The sequence below is a fragment of the Siphateles boraxobius genome, unplaced genomic scaffold (assembly GCF_051911475.1).
Source record: "Siphateles boraxobius isolate OS27281-9 unplaced genomic scaffold, OSU_SipBor_1 22, whole genome shotgun sequence".
In the NCBI taxonomy this organism is placed as follows: Eukaryota; Metazoa; Chordata; class Actinopteri; order Cypriniformes; family Leuciscidae; genus Siphateles; species Siphateles boraxobius.
In genome coordinates, this window is record NW_027508833.1 from 34,083,437 (window position 1) to 34,107,103 (window position 23,667).

The following is a 23,667-nucleotide window of genomic DNA, read 5'->3' on the forward strand; positions in this document are numbered from 1 at the left end:
CGCTGTCCTGACGTCCCTGCATCCCTGAACTCCACAACCCCGTTCCTTCCCTAAAAACCTGCCAGTCTAGAACTCAATAAATGTCCAGCTGGATCGGATGTTTTTGAAAATCACCAAGGGTTTTATTGCCTAATGGGATGAAACATACCGATATGTCAAATTCCCACCTTTCGGGGGTTTGGATTGTGTTCAGGCCAAGCAAATGTTTGACCCATTTATTTAGCATCTACTTTGTTCCTCAGAGCTTTACTGTCACTTCTATACACTAGCAGATGAGTTGCTTCCCGGTAAATTCAATTACTGCTAATCTCCGCTTTGAAATAACTGATCAAGCTTGTTAATCTGAAGTAGGGAATGTTTGTTTCTTTGTAGCACATCCTATTATTTAATAAGCAAGAGCATTAACCCATTTGGCTTTTCATGTATACTGGACGGAAAGCTGCTTAGGTGATGTAAAGCCAGAGGACGTTGGATGTATGGAATTGATTTGTGCTGATTCTAGGTATTTCACTTTGACTAAGTCCCTCTGACTCCCTGGTCTGCCACCTGAACCTAGCTGAAGTTCTAGCTGAGGGAGGGTAAAAGCCAACCTTGAATGGTCCTCTTGAAAAAGGCCTTGCAGGCCTCACAGGAGGCGACGCCATAGTGGTAGCCGGAGGCGATGTCCCCGCACACCAGACACAGGCGCTTGGGCATGGAGTTCAGCATGTACTCGCATTTAATCTGCGAGTCCTCTGTGATGGTGCTGGAGCAGTCCTCGTAACGCTTGGCTCCGGCTCCGCTGGGACCCAGAGCACCAGTTGGGCCGTAAAGAGTGGGTGAGTCCAAACCGTTCTGATGGCCGTTCATGGTGGAGCTGTAACTACCGCTGGCGTCTGAGGAGCCGCCGGGGCTGTGGTGATTTACGCTGTCCGTCAGTGATGCGGGGCTGGAGGGTTCCGTCTTTATGTAGGAGGGGCAACTCGACTCAATGTGGCGGTCCTTGCTGGACATTCTGCAGAGCAGCCTACAAGGATAAAACATAAAACAAATATTGAAGCGTAAGTGTACATGACCAACAGTAAATGAGTATGGAAACCAAGAAAATGATTGCCTGAGAACTTTACATTGATGTCCGTGCTGAAAAGACCAACACATGGTGCCTAAGATGCTAGCAATATAGTAAATTTATGTTAGTCCAAGATGGTCTTTTTAGCAGGAGCAACTTAAAAATGTGTCGCCAACACAAAGCAATTGAGAAAAACAAAAGAAATAGAAATATACAACCCAGCCCCCCAGGCCTTAAGAGCGACTCTCTATTCTGCACATGGGTCCACCTCCGCCTTAGCCTGAGAGAACAGAGGATTCAGCAGCTAAAAAAAGCCCCTGATTGAGAATTCAGAATTCTAGTTTTTTAGCATGTTAATGACTTCTCTGAGAGGAAACATAAGAGGCGAGGCATATGAGAGCCAGTGTGCCACGGTCCCCTGGGTCTCACTAAAGTGTCTGAGTGGTTGTATATCTACACGGCTGTAAAGAGGAGAGCTAACATCGCTGCTCTAGCATAGTGTGCAGCCAATTGAGTTCTAAAGAAATGTGGCACAACCAACTCAGTCATGTCCTAATAGTTTTAGATCCTGTCGTATTACGCACATATACTCTGCCATAAATAATTTCAGGCATTTGTTTGCCTGGTAAAATCATGATGATATATTTATAATTATCTATATGCACACTACAATAAAGGATTTTAGACAGAATTAATTATACACTAATAATTACAGTATAAAAATAAAATGATAATAAAAATAATATGTATTAATATATATATATATATATATATATATATATATATATATATATATATATATATATATATATATATATATAAAAATAAAGTTGAACATAAAATCAATGCTGACCGTTCAGATTCATTTTCATTTGACAGGAAGTTTCAGAGTATAAGTCAAAGCCTGCACCAAAATCTTCCATCTCCACAAAAAAAGTGCTAAAGGCCTTTTCTTGTGATTGTGGATCAAGAGGTGGGATCCGGTGATCAAATGCACCATGACAGATGAGCGTCTGCAGGGTAGAAGAGAGAGGGACAGTACGGAGATAGCTCAGCGCCATCACTCACTTTCCAGTCAATATCAACTTGTTCTACATGACTCTAATCAGTGCGGAGGTGCAAAGCAGTTCCATCATCCTCGCCCGTGGCCAGTCACCATACACACTTGCACACACACATACGCATCGACGGACAGAAAACAAAAAATCAGCTAGACAGACACAACATCCAGTATCAATCCAGTAACACAAACAGACACCCACACAGTCAAAAGCAGAGACTCTTCAAAGCCAAACAAAAGAGCAGGCCGACCAATCCACCCACCCACCCCACATCGCTCGATACCACCAACCCATTTAGTTGAACCACCCCTCCACCCACAGAGCCCTGGGAGAGAGGCCTATTAATGAGCGCTGTAATTAATAGATATCTCTGCTCCGTCTTACAGGAGGCTTCAAGGCCTGCAAGAGTGGATTAACCGTTTCCCCTGTCAACAATCCAGAAGACCCTGAGCTGGGTCCTGCAGGGCCTATGGGGGTGGAGGGCGGCACTTCAACACAGCCGCATCAATTAGCAGCACTTCAATATCTACGTTTTGCAAAATGTGATCGTTCTGGGACTGTTTGTTTCTTGAAAACCCTCAAAGGTTTTGGGGGTTGTAATTTCATAAAGACTGAGTGTGAGGTCACATTTAAACGCGCTCTCATTTTTCCTTTAAATGCACTAGCGGTATGAGCTGTGTAAAAAGAGAGATGATGGCGGAGGAACAAAGACTTTATATAGAGCAGAAAGAAAATCACGGAGGATTTATACAGACAACACATCAGGACCATTTTAACATGGAGATGGAGGGGGACAAATAAAATAGGCAGTCTGGAAGACCACACAAAGGTCTTTTTAATTAAGGAAGCCCGCTTCCAAATGAGGGCTCTAAAATCCGGTCAGCTTGTAAAAGATGACTTCTTCTGAGGCCATAAAGCGAGAGAGAGAGATAGAGAGAGAGAGAGAGATAGAGAGAGAGAGAGAGAGAGAGAGAGAGAGAGAGAGAGAGAGAGAGAGAGAGAGAGAGAGAGAGAGAGAGAGAGAGAGAATGAATGAGAGAGATATTTAAAGAAACCAGACCACCTTATTATTCAAAGGCGTTTTACAGAATCAGACTAAACAAATAAAAAATAATAAAAAAACATTTTGGATTATAGACTGTGAGAAATGCAACAAGTTAAATATATTTTTGTACTATGAACTAATTTTGAAACTGGCATGGTAAAGACCGAGATGGCTAACACACATGAGGGTTTGTCAAAAATATCTAATAATATCTAATATGTCTAATGTCTAATAATATAGAACATTTAATTAAAAATAACCAAAAATCTAAAATATTTTGGATGCATAAGAAAAAAAAAATATATATATATATATAGCCTATATATATATTTTTTTTTTTTTTGGTGAGACCAGTGAAAATATTGTACAAATCTAAAACAGCCCAGTTAAATTGTTTAGTACTATAAACCATTATACTATATTTAAACTTCCTTATATATATATATATATATATATATATATATATATATATATATATATATATATACACATGCATAGTACAAAAATATTTAACCGTGTTAAAAAACAAAATAAAACACAAAACAAAACAAAGATGAACTTTCAACTATTAATGCATTCTGGTGTAAAAGTCCAAAATGTGCTGAGTCAAAGCACCTGTTTCTGTGTATTGCATTGAGAGGCAATCGATTATGAAAAAGCTCCTATTACATTTCCACTGATGCATCGCTGACACACATGCACACACAGACAGGTGTCCTGGGGTGTGCGGAGGACCACAAAGGTATTCTAGTACATTCCAGTAATGTCAAGGATGCATGTTGTGTATATATATACACAGCGTAAAGCCAGTTAAAAATCAGTGAAAACAAGCACCAGTGACTGTTTACACTCACAACACATTCTCTCATTCTATTTTGGGTGACGGAGACAAACTGGTTTTTGTGGGGCGGCTGAGAAACCCGCCTCCTGTCCTGAGTGACACAGTGAGTTTGAAGTCAAAACGCCGGGTAACAAAAGAGGAAGGGGCTAGCATTGAAAGAGCCCCTCGTGCTTTACAGTGACTCTCAACAGGAGACACCCTGCTCTATAACTTTGACTGAAAGTTATTAGCGTTCTCTTTCTCTCGCTCTCTTTCTCCTGCTCTTTGAAATTCTATGACTCTATTAATCCAAACCTGCAATATTCACAACTCTCTATAAATTCAATTGTCAGACGGTGGATTTTTATTCTAGGCCGCACTTGAATCCAAAATTAGAGGCAGTAAAATTCACATTAGCTCTAAGAGAAATGGAATTCTAAAGCCTATATTTTAGAAGAAAAGAAAGCCCTTTCCGACAGAGAAGAGACTATTCGAGAGGTAATGATTTTATCTGTTTTCACCACTGCCTGGCGCCGAGCTTCAATCCCACAGTGTGCCATTAACAAAAGGAGTTCTTATGCTGAAAAGCAGTGGAATTTAGTTTAAGCTTATGAATGGAAATAATAAGTGGAAGGGTAGAAAAAAGGCAGGCAATAGTCAGCCGAGAGACAAGATAAAAAAAATATATAGCATGAGACATAATCGGTTGTTCTTTATTGTTAGGGACATTATTGTGATTCGACATTATAAATAGTGCTCAGGTTCATACATTTCTTGTGTATTATACCATCTCATTGTGTTAAGGTTCTAGTTTAAGTCTGTGACTGGGGCAAAATAAAACAAAACTTATTTTAAAACAAGCTAAATTAAATCAATTTAGGTTTTCTACTGAATAGTGTTGCAGTGAATTCTTCTGATTTAAATAAGTTGAAGGTAAAGTTCTAGCTGGCTGAAAAATTGCAAGAATGCTTTACAGCCTTTGAAACATCAGTAAGGCTGGGTTGGAAATTTGAAATAAATCTCAATATGCTTTTTTTATTTGAATTTTATAACAGTCTGTAATGATGATCAATAATTTTTTCAGTAATGAGAAAAACTTGACAGAAAAATCACTTCCTGTCATTTCCAAGAGAGTAACACAAAACATCTCAGATGTGCAGTCACTGTACAAAGGACAGAAGTGTATTCCTGATCTTATCCAGACATCAAATATTTAAGATGTCTATTTGCTGAAAGTTAAAATTCAATCTGTGACCAAAGACATTATCATTTTCCTTTTGTTTTCCTCTAGCTGTCGACTCTCTGTTATTTTATGTGCTGAGGCGAGGTGTCACAAATCAGCAGGAAAACAATTTTGGAAAACACAGCCACTTGGCAATGACAAGGTGTCATTAGCCTGTTTGATCCAGTGCTCTGACAACTATACAGGCAAACATATAATCACTGCATTAAGGTGCAGCCACTGAGAGTTTCTCTCTCTCTCTCTCTCTCTCTCTCTCTCTCTCTCTCTCTCTGCCGGAAGCAGTAAGTCTGTGTGATCATGGATAGCTGGAGGCGGCACAGTCTGCTAAATGCTGGAAAAGAACTGCCCATGAGAGCTCCTGAATGTTTAGAGCCGAAGATGAGTGGAATATTGTTTTAGAAACATAAATATCTTTATATTATCAGTGGGGTCCAAAAAGTATGGGATTACATTGAAAATATGTATATATTTTTTCTTCATTTAAACCTAGATGCTTTAGGATTTTATATTTAAAAAAAATGACACAGTGAATTAGAAATATTGAGTGATAAAGTAAAAGGGGGTAAAAGTAGAAAAAAGAAATTCACAAATTTATTTCACAAATTTTGACTTTTTTATTCATAAAAATTTTCATGCTAATTACATAATATACACTTTTTGGACCCCAATGTATTTCACTTCTGTTAATAACTGCATTTAATTATATATTAAAAAAAGAAACCTAAATATTTGTTTCACTTTTAGAAGGTGTTAAAACCACATGTGCCCTAGAGAAAGCTGTAGGATATTCAATTAAACATTAAAAAAACAGGAACTGATCTGCCTCTTTACAGAAGGGATACTGATTTCTCTTGTTCCCGCATGAGAAATACAGACGTGGCAAACAGGTTGCCTTTTCCGGGTGTATGGGCAGATCAATTGTTATAACATTACTGGGTTGGAAAGTAGTAATTCACTTCATTGTCGATGGACGCCTGCAAAATAACACCTCTGATTACATGCAATCAATGTGATAATGACAAAAACACATTTGTACAATGGAGCGAGCTGCCGTAAAAATGCCAGCGGCGGGCCAGTGGAGATGAGGAGCTAACGCTCTGCTGTGTAATAAATACTAGAGGATCAGCAGCCTGATACAATAGAGTAAATGTAGAGAGATAAGAACATATATTTACATTTTGCAAATTCTTTATGCAAACGTAAATGTATGGGGGGAGGGGGGTAGACAAATTAAAATCTTAAAATAATGTATTGGCTTTCTGTTGTATCCATTTCTTTTAAATACAAAAAAAGAATGCGCTGTTCTCTCTCACTGACAACAGTGCAGGGTTAAGATGTCCAAACCCGATAAGAGTCGTGTGTGTGTGTGTGCATGCGTGTATGTTTGACAGTCCCTAGAACACTCGTAGATGAAAATCTTGATGATTTAGGTCATTTTCCTGTGCGGGCAGATAAGTGTTCTGCTTTATCAGGTAAGATGTCCCTCTCAACAGCACAAACAACACACATATACACTCACATGCATATCTTCTGTATGCATTTTGTTTTATAATTATTTGTAAGAATTTCAGCAAAAACTGCCAGTCTAGCTGAATCACTGTCAATGTAAGAGGTCAAACTAGAGTTTGAAACACAAAACAGGATTTGTAAAGTTTGATGTGATCATTATTTCACTATCTGAAGTTATTGTAGGTAGGAGCCAGCGACTGCTTCTTCGACAGTGACAGGCCCTAAAGAACAGGGCAGAGCAAATAAGCTTTGGCACTTTTCAATAAGCAATACGCTTAAAATCACTGCTTTACCGCTGTTGGAGCGCAGCACCCATCTATTCAACCCCAATAGGACATGAGAGCAGATAAGCGAGGATGAGCCGCAGTCTCAAAGAAATGAAATTGCACGTAAATATAATAAAAAAATAACGGGACTAAAAAAAAATGGAGATTAAAAACACATTCTATTAAACAGATGGTTAAAGAGGATTTTATTCCAGGAAATATGACAAGCGTGTAAAAGAGGTGCTGAGAGTGGGGAGAAAAGAATGAGGGAGAGAGAGAGAGAAATGGTGGTTGTTTTTTGGTGAGTGAACCGGTGAAAGCCATGTCTTTAACCAGATCAGATTCTTGAAATTGGCTGTCAAGGCAGGATTGTCCTGAGTTATAGCTGTCTATCACCCCCGCTCACATGGAGACGCGCCGAGCTGCTGTCGCCTTCCCCTGCCGCAAAGCATCTTAAATTTTCAACACCACCATCTGTTACAAAATCTAATTCACATTCCACCCATAATCGGGTTTACCTCTGTAATACCCGTTCTGCCACTCTCTTTCTCTCTCTCTCTCTCTGCACGGAGCCGGTCCCCAACCATGAACGAAACATCATCCATGTCTACAGGCACTTTCATTAGGGTGAAAGAAGAGGCAAATTTTGGTCATTTTTCATCATCTTTGATGCTTAGATGATCAAGATTGTAACATCACTCTACCTTCACTGACAGAACTACCACAGCTATACTATTGCTTAGCATCCCTTATTAACATAGTTGTCAGAGACAATAATAATTTACTACATATTTATAATTTACTACGTACGTGTTAATATAAATAATAATAAATAAATTATAAATGTCTCTGACAATATATATTATACACATGTGTGAGTATTGTAATTATTATCAATTATTATTATTCTCATATAAATAATAATTGCAATAGATCAACAGAATATAACTTTACATATTATAAAAATTAAATATAATAATTCATAAGAATAAACATTTAAAATAAAACCAGTAGTGATAATCGCACTATATTTTCATGAAGTACTGCTAATGTGAAAAAATATTTACAAGAATATCATAACTATACTTATATTTTTTAATTATTTTAAGGTATCAATAGTATTCACAATAATATTTTTTTGTCATTATTAAAATTTGAAATAAATGTGAACTGATAAATATCATATAAACACCACATCTCAACATTTAAATCAAACATCCAGCTATTTCCAACAAGTGGTCCCTGACCATCACATTCGGCCCCAAGACTCCTGAAAGATTTCAAGTTTCAATACTACAATATAAAACACCTCAGTCTAATAATCCTCCCAGTTTTAAACCCAAAAGCCCTTCCTTTCCCATCTGCGTTTAGAGCAATCTAGTTTATTACGCAACCCGCTAAATTTACAGTAACAAGCAGCTCCCTTGACAAATTAATAATTTTCCGAGTATTTGATCATATAAATAAAACAGTGCCTCTGGAGGCCGAGGAGTTAAATCAGTTGATTCCGTTTATCTGGGAAATGGCTTGCATCTGGGTAACAGCTCACCAGCAGATGGAGAGGTTTTTCCCCTGACCCCAGGACCAGGCTTCTGTCTCTCTCACTCCGCTCTGAGATGAGAGTTATCAGCGGAAGGTGTGTGCATGCGTGTGAAGAAGTGTTGAAGGTGGGTGTTCGCCTATTTCAGTAAAGGGATTTATTTTTCTGAGCAGGCTTCCACAAGCGTTCAAAGTTCTCCTGGTTCCCAACAAACCTGCGCCCTTTTGTATTAATGTATGTTTTTCTCATGAATCTTTATGAATCTTATGCTGGCATAACAGATTGAACTGTAAACAATGTGTGTTTCTGTATCATATGTCTATGCATGTGTGCATGCGTGCCTGTACCGGTTTGATGACCATTGCTGCATGACTACATGAATGTGCGTTTACAGGAGTGCATGTGTGTGAATCTATGCGTGACTGACCTCAAATCTTCTGATACAGCTGCTAGTAAAACATCCTGCCCTGTTTGGCATGTGTGTGAATGTGTTTGACATGTCTGTGTCTGGCATTGGAGGAAAATCATCCGCAAAATGGAATTTTCTAAATGCAATGCAGTTAGCATTGCACTCCTCCCTGAATTAACACCACTGATGCACATCTAAGCACCTCAAAATGAATACACACAAGATTTCAACTGTGCTGTGACCAATATGGATGTTCAGGGTGAAAGCCATGTCCTCCAGCTCCCAACATGCTTTGCTTCGGGCCCATGGCGTGCCACGTTAGTGCCTGGCAGGCCTGTCTATAGAGAGCCACAAGCTCAGACTATGCCAGTAACGTGATCCTGATTGGCTTAGAGCGGAAAAGACTTCTTGCATGCGAATGGAGCCTAATTGGTTTGACCCAGACTAACCTGTCCCAAATCCAATCCTTATAATACATTTGAGGGTCCCTGTCAAAGCACAGTCACCAATTCACCTGCATTAGGACGCACACCTAACTATACCCAAAAAACATCAGCGGATGTGACATACAGCCATTGCTACATTACAAATCAATGCTTTGCATACTGTGACTAATGATATTGCTCCTTGGAAGCACCTATTTTTTAATATATTTGTAAATTAATATGAAGGAAGAAATACAAATGTTACTGAAAATTAATTTATATTTCAAAGAAAATAAAATGTACCTTTTGAAAATAAATCAAAGAAGTGAAGGCAGTTTTCTTTCTGACCCTTCCGTAACCTCTAAAGTAATAACCATAAATGACCTGAAATTACAACAGTCAAACAAAGACATTTTACAGAAGATGGCCTGAGAGAGATAGAGAGAGAGAGAGATAGAAGGGCCTGGTGAGGATTCTTAACTGGTCACATCTGGCTGTATTTTATACGCAAATCAGCCCCCACTAAATCTAGATAAAACTCACTGACTCGTGATCGGAGCAATGATCTTCATACATCTAAATTTATATGCTAATCGGAATCCTTGAAGCATTTAACACATTCCTCTGCATCTGGAGGAGACGACAACCGGCAACCTCTCCAACCTATACCCATAAACTCAACATAAACTTTCCCTATCCATCTAAACCCACAACTTTATTCAATCTGAGCATATCTATCTATCTATCTATCTATCTATCTATCTATCTATCTATCTATCTATCTATCTATCTATCTATCTATCTATCTATCTATCTATCTATCTATCTATCTATCTATCTATCTATCAACACCGAAGCTCAAGGCAGAAACAGATGTCCCTCCATCAACACACTCACATTGAGAAATAACACAAATGAATATGACCTGATTACTTTGTATCAGTGTTTGGCACAGTTATAGGCCCAGGGAACAGCCTAGGACAAGGTGTTTAGTGCACAATGGCTACGTCATGCAACAGTTACATCCTGCGACTTGACAACAACACACACATACACTAAACGAACTAGACTAAGACACTGACTTGAATGAAGCAAGCATGGATAAATAAAAGCTGGGCAGGCAAAACACAAACAAACACACACACAAAAAAACAAACAATAATCACCAGAACTCATTTTGGCTTTTGATGACACTATTATTGGTCCTTTCCTTACCTTTGGTTATATAGAGCATGTGCATCACGCATGTGACTGGCCTCGATGTCGTATTGCTGTTGTGTTCTCCAAGCGCCGCATTTGGCGTACTTATCTTCGCTATTAACTTGGGCCTTTGATAAATTCATTCTACAACAAAAGGGAGAGCAAGAAAAGGAATAAAAACGAGGGTCAGAGAGATGGACTGAGGAATTCTGATAAAGAACCATTGAGCCATTAACTGCTGACAGACAGTGACGCAGCTCGGCACACTGTGAGACAAAATATTCCTTCTTTTCCTGACCGGCATTCTTCAATGGATCCGCTGTAACTGTGCGTCTCCGCTGAGGATCGGAAGAGGGTAAACCTGGGCCTTTTGTTAATGCCAGAACCTAATTGAAACCTGCCTAGACGTTTTGTAATGCACAGACTCATCAATCTACCGGCCTCCGATTTAACAAGTTTGGGGTGTCGGCAGATAAAAGAAGGAATCGGGGAGATCAGCGCACACCCGTGGCCCCTGTACACATCAGGGCGAGAGAGCCTGTAGCTTTACGGGACTCGCCGAATCAGAGGGTTCAAAACGGGTTGAGAAATGGCCATATAAAAACAAACGTACAGGGAAAGGTTTGACGTCACACCTGTACGAGTTTATTTGCTACACACAGGCCTTTAGCATTTAAGTCGCGATTCAAGGGCAAAGATTGATGTCTTTACTAATCAAAATCTTGGTTTTAACAAAGTCGCAGCGGCAGGTAATCACATAAATACATAGGAAACACTCCAAGATGCCTCACAAGAAAACAAAAGACTGCGCAGATGTTTTAGGAGTGTCTGTTGCAGACTTACTGTATGTAAATAACCCCTCGCCTGTGTGTTAGTACAGCAAAATCTTTAAACAAACTTATGGAAATTAATTGAGGCAACTAAAGTACCTAAGAAAAACACCTGTTCACATTAACACACACTTCAAGTTCTCAGCTAAATCAACTAGCTTTCCATCAAAGATGGAAGACATTTCTAAAACACAAATTTTTGAAGATTCTGAAGATTTTGTACGAAAAAAGTAAAGGAAGTGAAGTGGTACGAGCCACAGGCAGTGCGGCTGAGTGTATGAGTCTGCCACACTCTCTAATTAACAGAGGAGGCCCCTAATTCTCCTTCTCCGTTCCAACTCAGCAAACACGTTCAATGTCATTAGAGCTGCACAACCCCCAACTGTCCCCACACTCGGACTGATGAAACTAATCAGTCAACTAATGCTGTGCTTCAGCGGCTGTCTGAGAGAATGCAGCCATGAAGATCTGTCGGCCTTCCTGCCATTTTCTTTCTTAGGCTCTCGTCTTCTTTCTGTCGATCTGTCTGCGATGAAGTTTAGGCATTTCTTATTGTATGTCTTTTTCTTCAAAAAATCTTGCACTTTCATCTTAAAGTATAAAGTTTAACTGTATCTTTTTTTTTTTGCATTGTAGTTTTAGTATTTATTGGAATTAATAGCCTAATCAATTTCTCAGTAACTAAATCCCATTAAGAGTACATGAAAACCACAAAAAAAATGGATAAACTTCAGGCGCCGTTTCATTATTTCAGAAAATAGTATGTTGTGATTAAACAACAGTGATTGCCAAATCATTTTGTTGCAATCATTGCTAATTTGAGAGTTAATTCTGGAGAGCTGCACTTTAGAGTGCGTGTTTACCTCATACACAGTGGGCAGAACAGTGTGTGCTGTGTGGGTGTGTGTGTGAGTGAGGCTGAAGAGCCAGTCAGAGCTTAGTGGAAAAAAAGCAACGCACACACACACACACACGTAATGTGTTGGCTTTAGTTCTGGGCGAGTGAGCGGCGGAATCGATAAGCCCCACATCACACACGCCACACGGCCTGATACACTCCTGTTTCTCTCAACTCTTTTTAACGTGACTTTACACACAAACACACTACTGCACTCCCAATGCCAGCGGCATTAAATATCTGTCATTAACTACTGGGATGCTTTCTAAAGCAGTGTGCTATTTATTTTTATTTTTTTTAATTCCCGACAGGCCATGCTGTATATAACAGGACACATCAGCAGCAGACGAGGAGGAAAATTACATCAAAAGCCAATAAACTCTTTGACTTCATGGCACAATATTAAACATCTGAAAGAAATCAGAAAGGAAGGTTTGCATGTAAAATAGTACATTAGCAATACAATAAATACATTTTCTAAGTATATTTACATGCATTTCAAGAATATAAAATCTCTTTAGAAGAATAAGAGATAACCTTAATTGCTTAATTCAAAGTAAACAACACAGCACATGCACAGTAAGACATGCACATATACACGTACATATACAAACACACACATTTATCTCAGTCATTCTCTGAACACTTCCAGAAAACAAAAATTTCATCTTGAATGCTAAAGTACAGCTTATATGTCAAAACACCACATGTGACAGAACTATGTAAATAACATGGTAATTGTGGCCTCTGAGTATGTATAGTAAAATAGTTCATTCAAATATATGGAAATTAATTAGGGCAGGATTGGTGGATTGTTGAGCACAGTCAAAATGTTTCCTTAAATTTGTAAATTTTTTACAGAATATCCCATTAATCATTTACTTGCGTCTTTACTAACATTTACAATTGTTTATAAAATAAGGGGGGAAGAAAGAAAAGAAATGATAAAATAAAAAATAGATAAAATAAAAATAAAACCAGACTTTATAATATTAATATTAATAATACACACAAAAAAAATTGACATTGTCTGATAATCTCACCACAAAGTCACACTGAAAGCAGATCAATATTATGCTGCTTACACTGAATTACTTCAGCTTTGATTCAAATTAATGCACATATTAATATTTCCTTTTAGTTTGTATTATTTTATTATTAATAATAATAATAATAAAATTCATATTAATTAAATATACTGTTATTATAAAATTCCAGTAAGAACTAAAAGATAATTTTCAGAAATAACAGGAAGGTAAACAATGAAAGCAAGAGTAACAACGAAAATGAAGTGTCACTTCAGATCAGCAGGAGAAACAGGCGCTTCTAGTCGAGAGAATGAATCTATAGGGATCTACCTGAGCCCATTTCACGCTACTGTCAAAACGCCTAAGTACTGCATCCAAGCGGACAAGGATTAACACGCAGGACAATGAGCTGAATTAAGCCAAGAGTGTGTGTGTCTGTGTGTCTGTGTTTCAGCCATGCTCTGTGACTCACTCATGTGTTGCTATTCCATCTGTGAATAGTGGGGGTCTGATTGATTAGACAGGTGCCATTCTTTCTTACGCAGGAACGGCCACCCCATGCATGGTAAATGCCATGCCTATATCTCGCCTTCCTGACAGCTAACCTAGGCTGGTTACTCATGTCCTATTAATTACGTGGTACAAGACGGTCCTCCAAACAGCTAAAACACACATGCACAATAACCATTTACACATGCTTATAAACAAAAACAAATTCACAAATGATTTCCACACAACTAGCACTATCATGCCACAGATGCCGCCGGTGGTGGCTTTAAACCGTGTCAGCAGGGATTCTTGTTATTATACGTCGACGAGCACGTGATTTAACCTTTGGGGGTTGAAGGCTGAAGAACGGGACAGGTGGAATTAAATGCGGGCCTTGCACGCAGAGGCAGCACAGGCAGCGTGGACGGCCACGCAGCAGATGGACTGTCAGCTTTAATATGACGGAGCGTGTGCGGGCGCTCCAGCCTGGAAGCATGCGGATCTCTACGGGAATGCAGCCGTTCGCCGCGCAACAGGGGCTGGGAGCAGACGAGAACGGAGCTATGAAGCGCAAACACACCCGTCTGACACTTCACACAAACATACACAGATCTGGTCTTACATCCCGCAAAGAACGCCAAAAAATATAGCTTTGATACCTGCACATACATGTGTGATGCAACTGCACATCTAACCCGGAGTTTAAAAAAGTGCCACAGGCCGCAGTCAGGTACATGCATACCCTGTCTGGAAAAATTACCGCACATAAGCAGATTTGTTCAGAAGCCTCCCATCATGGATCGCTTTGATAATCTACAGCAGTGCGAAATAACACTCGTTTGAATAAACTCAGACAAGCATTTTCGCATTCAATAGCTTCTGTTTCCAAGGGACACGTTTAAACAGGTTTTAAAAAGTCATGTTAAGCAAACACAGAAAGATAATGCACATAAATATGCTGGAGAAAATTACATAGATAGGCTTGATTTAGCGGCATTTGAATTTCTAATGAAGCACATTTCTCTAAGGATTTCATCATCCTGATTTATTTGTGGGAAGAATTGGCCTGAGGGTGAGCATATAGATATTAATACATATGTTTGCGACATTTTGAAAAATCACTTTTTCTAAATATCGTGACTGAATTAATGCACGAAAATTATTCAATGCGATGCAAAAAATGAGATAGAGAAATAAAATGATTTAAGTATCTGAACAGTGCTGAAGTTCAGCGATTCAAAGAGATGTTACAGTCCAGAACCGCCTCCAGAAACACTCCACAGCTGACTGCATGGAGGCCTTACACGGTACGCATCATACCGATTTCATCACACACACACACACACACACACACACACACACACACACACACACACACACACACACACACACACACACACGTGATGTATGACAGGAGAAAGCGCAGAGAAATATTTCACTGTCATCCGTCACCCAGCTGGGCGATTCATTTCCCTTTCTCTGCTACAAGACCACCACAATTTCACAATTTCATTGAAGACCAATGGAGCTAAAAGAGATTCAAAAATCAGTCGGGATCTACACCACTAGAGCTGGAAAAACTTTACCCATCTGGAATTTCTAACATTCTGTACCATCACACCAATGTATAGACACACATGATCATTAACAGATAAATGCAAATGCTCGTATCACTGTACCATAAAAATTGCCATTCTTGTTTTCATCTTATATTCTAATTATAATTTTCTCCTATCACTTATATACTGTCCTAATCTACTTATAAAATAATTGTATACTATCATATTTTTTAAATACAAAACCACCACACAAAAGACACATTCATTTGTTGTAATGCATCTTCTGGTGAGAAATAACTAAACCGGAAGAGAAAACAGAATCAGAAAAGCTATCCGCATACCGAGAGACAAACGGTAAGTCTGCTGGGAGCCGGTGGAAAACGCAGTGGCTAAAAGCACTATTTTTACACCCTTATCTAGCCCTCGTGGACCCTCCTGCTTCTGGAGTGACCACACTCCCTATTGACCTGCTGTAACTGTATCCTACAGGCTCTCAGCCGGCCCGCGCCTGCTCTGCCACTCTCTGGCACGCAGCAGGCCGAATCATTCGCAAAATAAAGACAGGAGCAAAGGGGAAATGAAGGTCTTAGAATTGCATTTAAAGAAAAGAATAAAGCAAGAATGCAGGGGTCTAATCGCTAATGGCAGTGGGTCGTTTTTTGTCTCAGCTGGCGTGGGCCCTGTTAAAACCCTTATTCAACTTCTCGTAAAAAAAATTGCCGCACTGCATTGGCGAAAATCCTGATGGATTGATGCATAAATCACACAAATTGACAACTGCATCATCAGGCTCCTGCACGCACGGCCGGCCGTGTGTTTTCATGTGCACGGCACCTGCGTGCGACCGTTTCACACGAGTGTGTGCGTCCGTCCGACGGGCCACTTATTGCACTTTTAAACAAAAGGGCAAAAATATAGCTTCCCTTTTTTCCCTAAAGCCCCCCCTCCGGCCTCTCTTTTCTCCTGAATGACAGGCCGCTGGAGGGGCCGGGAGGGAGGGGGGGCTCTCTTTTAACTGGAGTTAATTACCCTTGGAATGCCTCAGACCCCTTCAAATAAGGGGAAGTGGCAATGCTCTGTCTCCAATAAGCAGGACAGCGTAAAGACAAAGAGTGTCCAGACAGTAATCGACAAGGGGCCACAGAAAGAGAAAGACATGCAGGACGAGCCACGACACCTCTCACACAGGGGAAAGGGATGGAGCCAAATCAGGGCTGAACGGCAACAAAGGCCTCCCCGCACACACACACACACACGCCACACATGGCAGAATAAATAAATCTGCGCTGTGCATATTGACATCATTTGACAGATGAATTAAGTAAATGATTTTATAAGGAGATTAAATAGAATTTAATTTACACAATCTCTCTTTATTCCTGCTGATCCCAGCCTCTGGGGTTTCAGAGAGAGAGAGAGAGAGAGAGAGAGAGAGAGAGAGAGAGAGAGAGAGAGAGAGAGAGAGAGAGAGAGAGAGAGAGAGAGAGAGAGAGAGAGAGAGAGAGAGAGAGAGAGAAAGAGTGAGAGAGAGAGAAAGAGAGAGGGAGAGAGAGAGAGAGAGAGAGAGAGAGAAAGAGAAAGAGAGAAAGAGAGAGAGAGAGAGAGAGAGAGAGAGAGAGAGAGAGAGAGAGAGAGAGAGAGAGAGAGAGAGAGAGAGAGAGAAGGGGAGTACGGACGGGTGGAAGAAAAACGCAAAATTAAGTTTTCTTCAAGAACCACAGGGGGGGTTTGGTGTTTTAAAATCATCCGCAAAAGCGACAAAAGGTTGAACATGCATGAGCGAACGCTCAGACACCTTCTGCACGATTCTGAGCTGAACTATTCAGCCCACTGCAGGCCAGCAGTGATTTTACACACATGACACCCGCACTTCCAGTGGACATTCACACTCCATTGCCTTTAAAAAGCTGACTGCTTGCCTCCGGTGAAATTAAAAAATGTCAAGCATTAAAGCTTTGATGTAATTTCCATCCTCTCCTTTTTTGCTTCAAAATTGTTTCTTTTTTTGTACATTCCAAAAATCTACTAAAGGTTCTGAGTAAATATTCAAAAGTGAACAATTATAAAAAGCATGCATGTAATTTTATAACAATCTGTTGAGAAGCTTCATGATTTTATTCACTTAAATTTGGAAGTCTAATAAATGTCTTCATTCATTCGTTTAACAAAACTGAAAACACGCTGAACAATCAAAGTTGTACACCACATATGTGAAAAAACTGTCATTTTTAAAACAAATTATATGGTGTATAAAACAAATTTAAATTTATTAAAATATATTTTTTGTTTTAAAAAAAAACTGTTTACAAAATTCTTTCTTTTTAAAAATAAAACAAACAATTAACATTTAGTAATCCAAAATAATTTGATAAACTAATATCTAAATAATAATAATAATAGCAATAGTAATTATATTATTTAATTAAAAAACACATTTCTAAAGATATAAACGTTACCATCATAATTAAGATAATCCAAAAAGACATTCAAACACGCTCCATAATATCCCCAACTGTGAATGTAAATATTAAAATGAGCGTGCAGATGTAAATGTACATGCAGACGATAAGAGTCTGTAATTATGATAATAGCTAAACCAGCACTTGTTATTACAATCATTAATATACTAATTAGAATCTCAGTAGTCAATTTGTGTTAAAATAAAGATCAAACAGCAAGTGAGCGCCAAATGGCTAAAAGTCTGTGAGGAACCGACACTCTTATCTCCGAATTTCCTTTCATGAGTCTGAATAATCCAGTCAAATCTAATGATCCTGTGCAGGGTGTGTGCCAGCACATCCACACGACTGCTGTCATTCAAACAACATGGGATATTTCAAATCTCAAACTTCCCTATATAAATTGACTTTCACAACTATGCTAATGTATGTTCTTCAGGTGTGTTTATAAATCGCACACGCGTTCAGGAAGAAGTTGAGCTGCTGGCGTGTTGTACTTTGCAGGATGGTGGCTGAAGGTTTAGGAGACCAGGGTGGTTACCTGTTTGTGATCTTTCTGACCCTTCTCAGTCTCTATGTTTTTTTTTTTCTTCTTTTCTTCATCCTGTAGGTTTTTGTCAGTTCACAGCCCGTATTTCTAATCAGTATTCATATGCAGCACAGGGCAGAGGTTAATAGTTCTGTTGTTTCTTTAATCAAACTTGTACGTGCACTTGTTCTGCTACATCACTATTTTGTCAGATTTAGAACGCAAAGATTGACAAAATAATGCATATTTTTTTACGAGTAGACATGATTTAAAGGTCTATAAAAGTTTTATATTAAATCAATTATTTTGTAATTGTTTTATGAAATTTATATATTTTTTTCAAGACCCACTATGCATGTTGTTTTAACTGTCTCAAATAAAATATAGAATTTTTAGCTTTTATCTTTTTTTTATAAAAAAAATTTATATAAGATTTTATATAAGCATGATTTAGCCAAACAACTAAATAAAATAGCTGGTATTTAGAACAGAATAAAAGTCTAGAATAAAACCGTCAGCACAGTGCTTGACATCTAAATCAGTGTATTGACGTCTCCTCGCTCTGTGCTGACAGAAGGGAGCGGGACAGGGATAAATATGAAGCTAAGGAGATGTTCTCTGTACCGGCTCCTGGACCGTCCGCTCGTGCCCCGCGCACTCAATCCCTCCCTCCTTCCCTTTCTCTCTCACTCTCTCTCTCTCTCTGATCCAGCACACCGTCTTTAATATATTTAGCGGGCCACATGCTGTGCGACCGGTCTGCGATGCAAGCCACCTAAGACCATTTTCTCCCTTCCATCCCATGGCTTTCGTCTTCCCCTCCTCCCTCTGCACTCTCTCTCATGTTGTTTTCCACCACACACTCCTAATGATTTACACAAAACACTCTCTGTCCTGTCAAAGCGGACACAGATTGCTGTAATAGTGGATAAGCCGTCAGCTACCGGCACGACACAAGTACGCACTCACAGCTCCAGACGCTACCTGACAGCAAAAACAACCTTGACAAGGAGGACTACGGTGACCACATACACACACTAACACACAAACAAACAAACAAACAAACACACTGCTAGGACAGGAACTACAGACAAAACAAACAGTCTAGCCAGATACATAACAATAAGTAGAAGTACAAGGAATGAAAATGTACCTACTGTTGATCGGAGTGCAGGGAAAAACACTCAGGGAGCGAAAGTTCTACCGAATCCATGTGCGCTCTGCGATCATCGTTTGAGCAAACCTCTTCTATAAATTAAAGTTTTCTCTCTCTCACTCTGGCTTCTCTGTCTCCGCTCCTCTTTCTCTCTCTCTCTCTCTCTCTCTGTACCTCCTCCTCTTCTCTCTCCCTTCCGTGACTGAGCAGTGCAATTAACAGGACCGTTCTCCCGGTGACAGCCTATAGGCACAGCCAGTTGGGACCAAAAGCTCTTGCACTCTTCTAATCAAGGACTTAAAGCCACGATTGCTGCTCATTAATATGAAGCAGGGCTTTGCATATGCAGTCCCCCCGGCCCTCCCGGATGCCAGATTGGTGGCTTCCCAGCCAATTGGAGTGAGACAGGGTAGTGTCTGCGCCCACAGAGAGACGGAGCAGGGAGAGAGGGGAGGGGAAAGACAAAGAGCGAGCGAGCGAGGGAGAGAGAGAGAGCGAGAGAGAGAGAGAGAGAAAAGGAGGGAGGGGGAGTGGTGTAATGAGAGGGAAAGTGGGGGTGAGAGAGGGTTTAAAGAAGCAGCCCGCTTCTCTCCCTAAGCAATGCTTATCGGCTCGCGCGGTCAAGTGCGGAGATAAAACCGCTCACTTTGTTGATACAAAACATTGTTAATGAAGCCGCTTGCCGTTCACTTTGCATCCGCCCGTCGTTTGTTTCTTCCACCTGCATGGAGAACATGAAAAAAAATGTATGCGTTGTAAACAATCAGTGAGTTTGAATTTAAAAGTACTGTGTGTTCTGCTATAAGAACAATTTTCTTTTTCTTTTTGGGTTGCGAATACTGTCGTGCACTTTAAGTAAGTGGAAACAGGGAAATTGGAAAAAATACAGTCCTGAAACCCATAGCAATCCACCGCAACATCATAACAGCGGCCCATCAGAGCAAATGTGGAAGTGAGGGAGTGGACACACGCTACCGCGACCACATCACTGACAGATACAGCGAGGAAAGATCAAAGGCACCCCTTTGTTCTAGAATGATTGAGCCACATTTGCGGGGCATCCAGGCTGCCGGCACGCGCGGTTCGCAAGTACGTGTCTATGTTTACGTGTGTGTCACCGGCTCGCTGCATTTCCAGCAGCAGCAGGGAAGATATTGCTGGCATCTCAGCACACCGCAATTCCCCACTGATAAGAAAATTCAGGTGCCGCACCGGCCCACAAACCATTGTGCCTGCCCCACCACGCCGCCACAGAAATTGCATCTGACCGTCTTTCATATTTCAAACTTGTGGGGATTTTGGAGGCAGACATCTATTTAAAATGCTTGCCTTGGGTCTGTGAAACTAAACTAAACCTGTTCCCAGGACCTCACATGCAAAACTAGATTTCTTTGATTGACTTGATTTATATTAACAGATTCATTCTGTTAATAAACATGAAGTCATTTATCCTTTTCTCCAGTTTAATTTTTCAACATTTCAACAATCCTTATAATAAAAATAAACAAAAAATAAAGTATTCACAAAGCAGTCAAACTTTTAACAAATTATAAATTGTAACAATATTTTTTAAATAAATAAATCAGATACTGACTTAAAACAAAGAAAATATTTAATGAAGAAATAACTCAATATTTGTTTATCTTTGCTATTTTCAACAATCTTTAGCATTCTAAAAAATATATGTATTATTATTATTTTCATTAATATTTAAATGTCAGTAGTCATTCATTTCATTGCTTAAAACATATTCATAAAACATTTATATTTTTAAAAAAGAATTTAAAAAATAATAACCATATTAAAAAATATATATTTGTACAAACATCTATTAAGGCTCAGGTAGGCAGCAGGTGCGTTGTGTAGATATATCGAATGAGAGATGCACATCAACAATAAAGAGGCGCAGATCAATGCAACGCACACATCACTGGAAACTAATATCTTTCGGGGAAATAAGATCTACTTCTAAACTGCACAAAGAAAGAAAAAGCTTGATATGGCACATATAGACACAACTGAGTGAAATTCAGGCTTTTCCCTTTGAATAACAGATGGGCAGGAAAAAGAAAAGGAAATGCGTTTGAACGATCAGAATCGCATAGCTTTGTTTCCAGAGAAATGTAAAAGACTCCAAGAAGATTATTTTTATTACATGGGAGTCTCCTGCCATTGCTGAAGGACGCTCTGGGTCTAACAAAGGAGTTTCGAAATAACACTCTACTGTTTTCGGCTGGCCAGCGCGCACGCACACACACACGCACACACTCACACTTCGAAAGTTACATTTGCTTAATTTATTCATATGTCTGCTTTTAAACAATGTACAGTCTCTGCAATCTTTGCACCACAAAAACAAGGCACATGATTAAAAAATACTAAAGCAGCGGTTTCAAAGCGCTGTGTGTAAATGACAGGCAGCTGACTGCCATTTGAAACTGTTTTAATTGCACGGTGACAAACGAAAATGAAGAGGATGAGGGGAACGGGAACTGCCGTAATGTTTCAATGCAGATAGGAGGGATACCTGTGTTCACTCGGGTCCCATGAGACCAACAAACATTCCTCATATTGAGTTCCACGTAGATCAAATGCTGAGCGCAGGAGCTAACAGACAAAACTTATCTGCTCATACTTGAGGAACTAAGATGCACACTAAGACTGTCAGAAAGGAAAAAGAGGAAATCAAATATATAGCCTCACTAAAAATGTATGGTTTTGCTTTAAAAGCATGTAGAGAAACAGGTTAAAGTGAATAAAACCTGAATCAAAGCAAAGCAAATGTTCATTCAAGCTTTTTTTTTTGTTCAGTGGCGATGTTCTTTTTTCATTTGGGCTTCACAGCAGGGGTGCAGTGTTGTGTCCGGACGTATTGATTCAATAACAGTGGCCCGGCTGCTTTTGACTAACCCCCCTTTAGGTCACATTTCCATATCTGTGCTGAATGGACAGCCATTCCCCCAAACACTGGCCACGTGGGGCTGGAAAGACCCAAATCATCACTTCAGACTGTCACATCCAACACACATTTTGGTAAATCTGACTTTGATAGCAAGATGCTAACAACATTAAGTTTAAGCATGACAACAATGCGCTCTTAGCACCATAAAGTTATTCAGAATCGAGCCAGGCTTCGCTACCACACGCTGCCATTAACAGCCTTTAATCCCTGCTGCCCCGCTGAATACATTTGAACTTAAGTATGCACGACTAGTCGGCGCTGATTGAAGCGGCTGTCGATACGTGTCAATAGCTGCCCATCTTTTTCATTAGCAGTTTTAGCACAGCGCCTCTGCATCCATTGTTCCGACGGTGTGTGTTTTACAACGAGCCACGTCTCGCTTTCAAACCGAATCCCGTTCTGCCACAAGAGACGGACGAGCATTCAATTCACAAGCCGGCAGATTGAAAGACGAGCTCTGAAATGTAAAAACAAATGCATTAGGCGCTAGCAAGGACGGGTGTGCAAAGTCTCAAAAAAGGAAATGAAAAGAATCTAGTCTGGCTTTTGTAAGTGTTTGTGCATGTGTACGTGGGCGTGAGAGCATGTGTGTGTTTTTTATTTGTGTGTGTGAAATGTTAAAGACAGGGATGACCCTTTTGGTCACTGGCTGTTGACATGTGGCTAAGAATTATCAGGGCTAGCTTGGCAGAGCATCAATCACGGCAGTCAATAGGGGAGGGCAAGTTCACTTAGGTCACATGTCAGCCGACCAGCCGCCGAGCATACAGTCAATGCGCCCGCCGCTGGAGTTGTTTAAAATCAACTTGTCAAAAATTGGGCTGTAATAAATTCAAGAGGCAGGATACTTATTTGTAGCCACTCGGGTCAGTACAGGGCGTCTCAGAGTGAAAGCTTTCGAGCTGAACAGAGAACTGTACTACAAACAAAAATGTTTTTATTTAAAAAGAGTAATGGGTAATAACATATATATATATATATATATACAAAATATGATAACTTATATTTTTATATTATTCTTTTTACTTTCTTTTTACCTTTACTTTATACTTTATTAAGTATAACATATACATGACATTTTTTTGTGATGAATAATGTCTGACTGATTGTGTATTTGTGTGATAGAGATGGAAAATGTGGAAGCACCGTTTAAGTCACCACGTGACAACTTACACTTAGATTACACATAGA

At 39.6% G+C, this 23,667-nt stretch overlaps 1 protein-coding gene across 19 annotated transcripts in view; it reads right to left on the minus strand.

Moving 5' to 3' along the window:
- The window catches only part of esrrga (estrogen-related receptor gamma a), a 276,809-nt gene that overhangs the window by 53,378 nt on the left and 199,764 nt on the right, over nt 1–23,667 (minus strand). For 7 of the 19 annotated variants that reach the window (XM_077239803.1, XM_077239807.1, XM_077239804.1 and 4 more), the window contains one exon: nt 591–1,006. In XM_077239803.1, coding sequence (XP_077095918.1) covers nt 591–1,006 — 416 coding nt within the window. Of the gene's footprint in view, nt 1–590; nt 1,007–10,581; nt 10,711–19,511; nt 20,228–23,667 lie in introns of those variants that run through there. The other 12 variants (XM_077239795.1, XM_077239799.1, XM_077239797.1 and 9 more) reach the window with 4 other exon arrangements.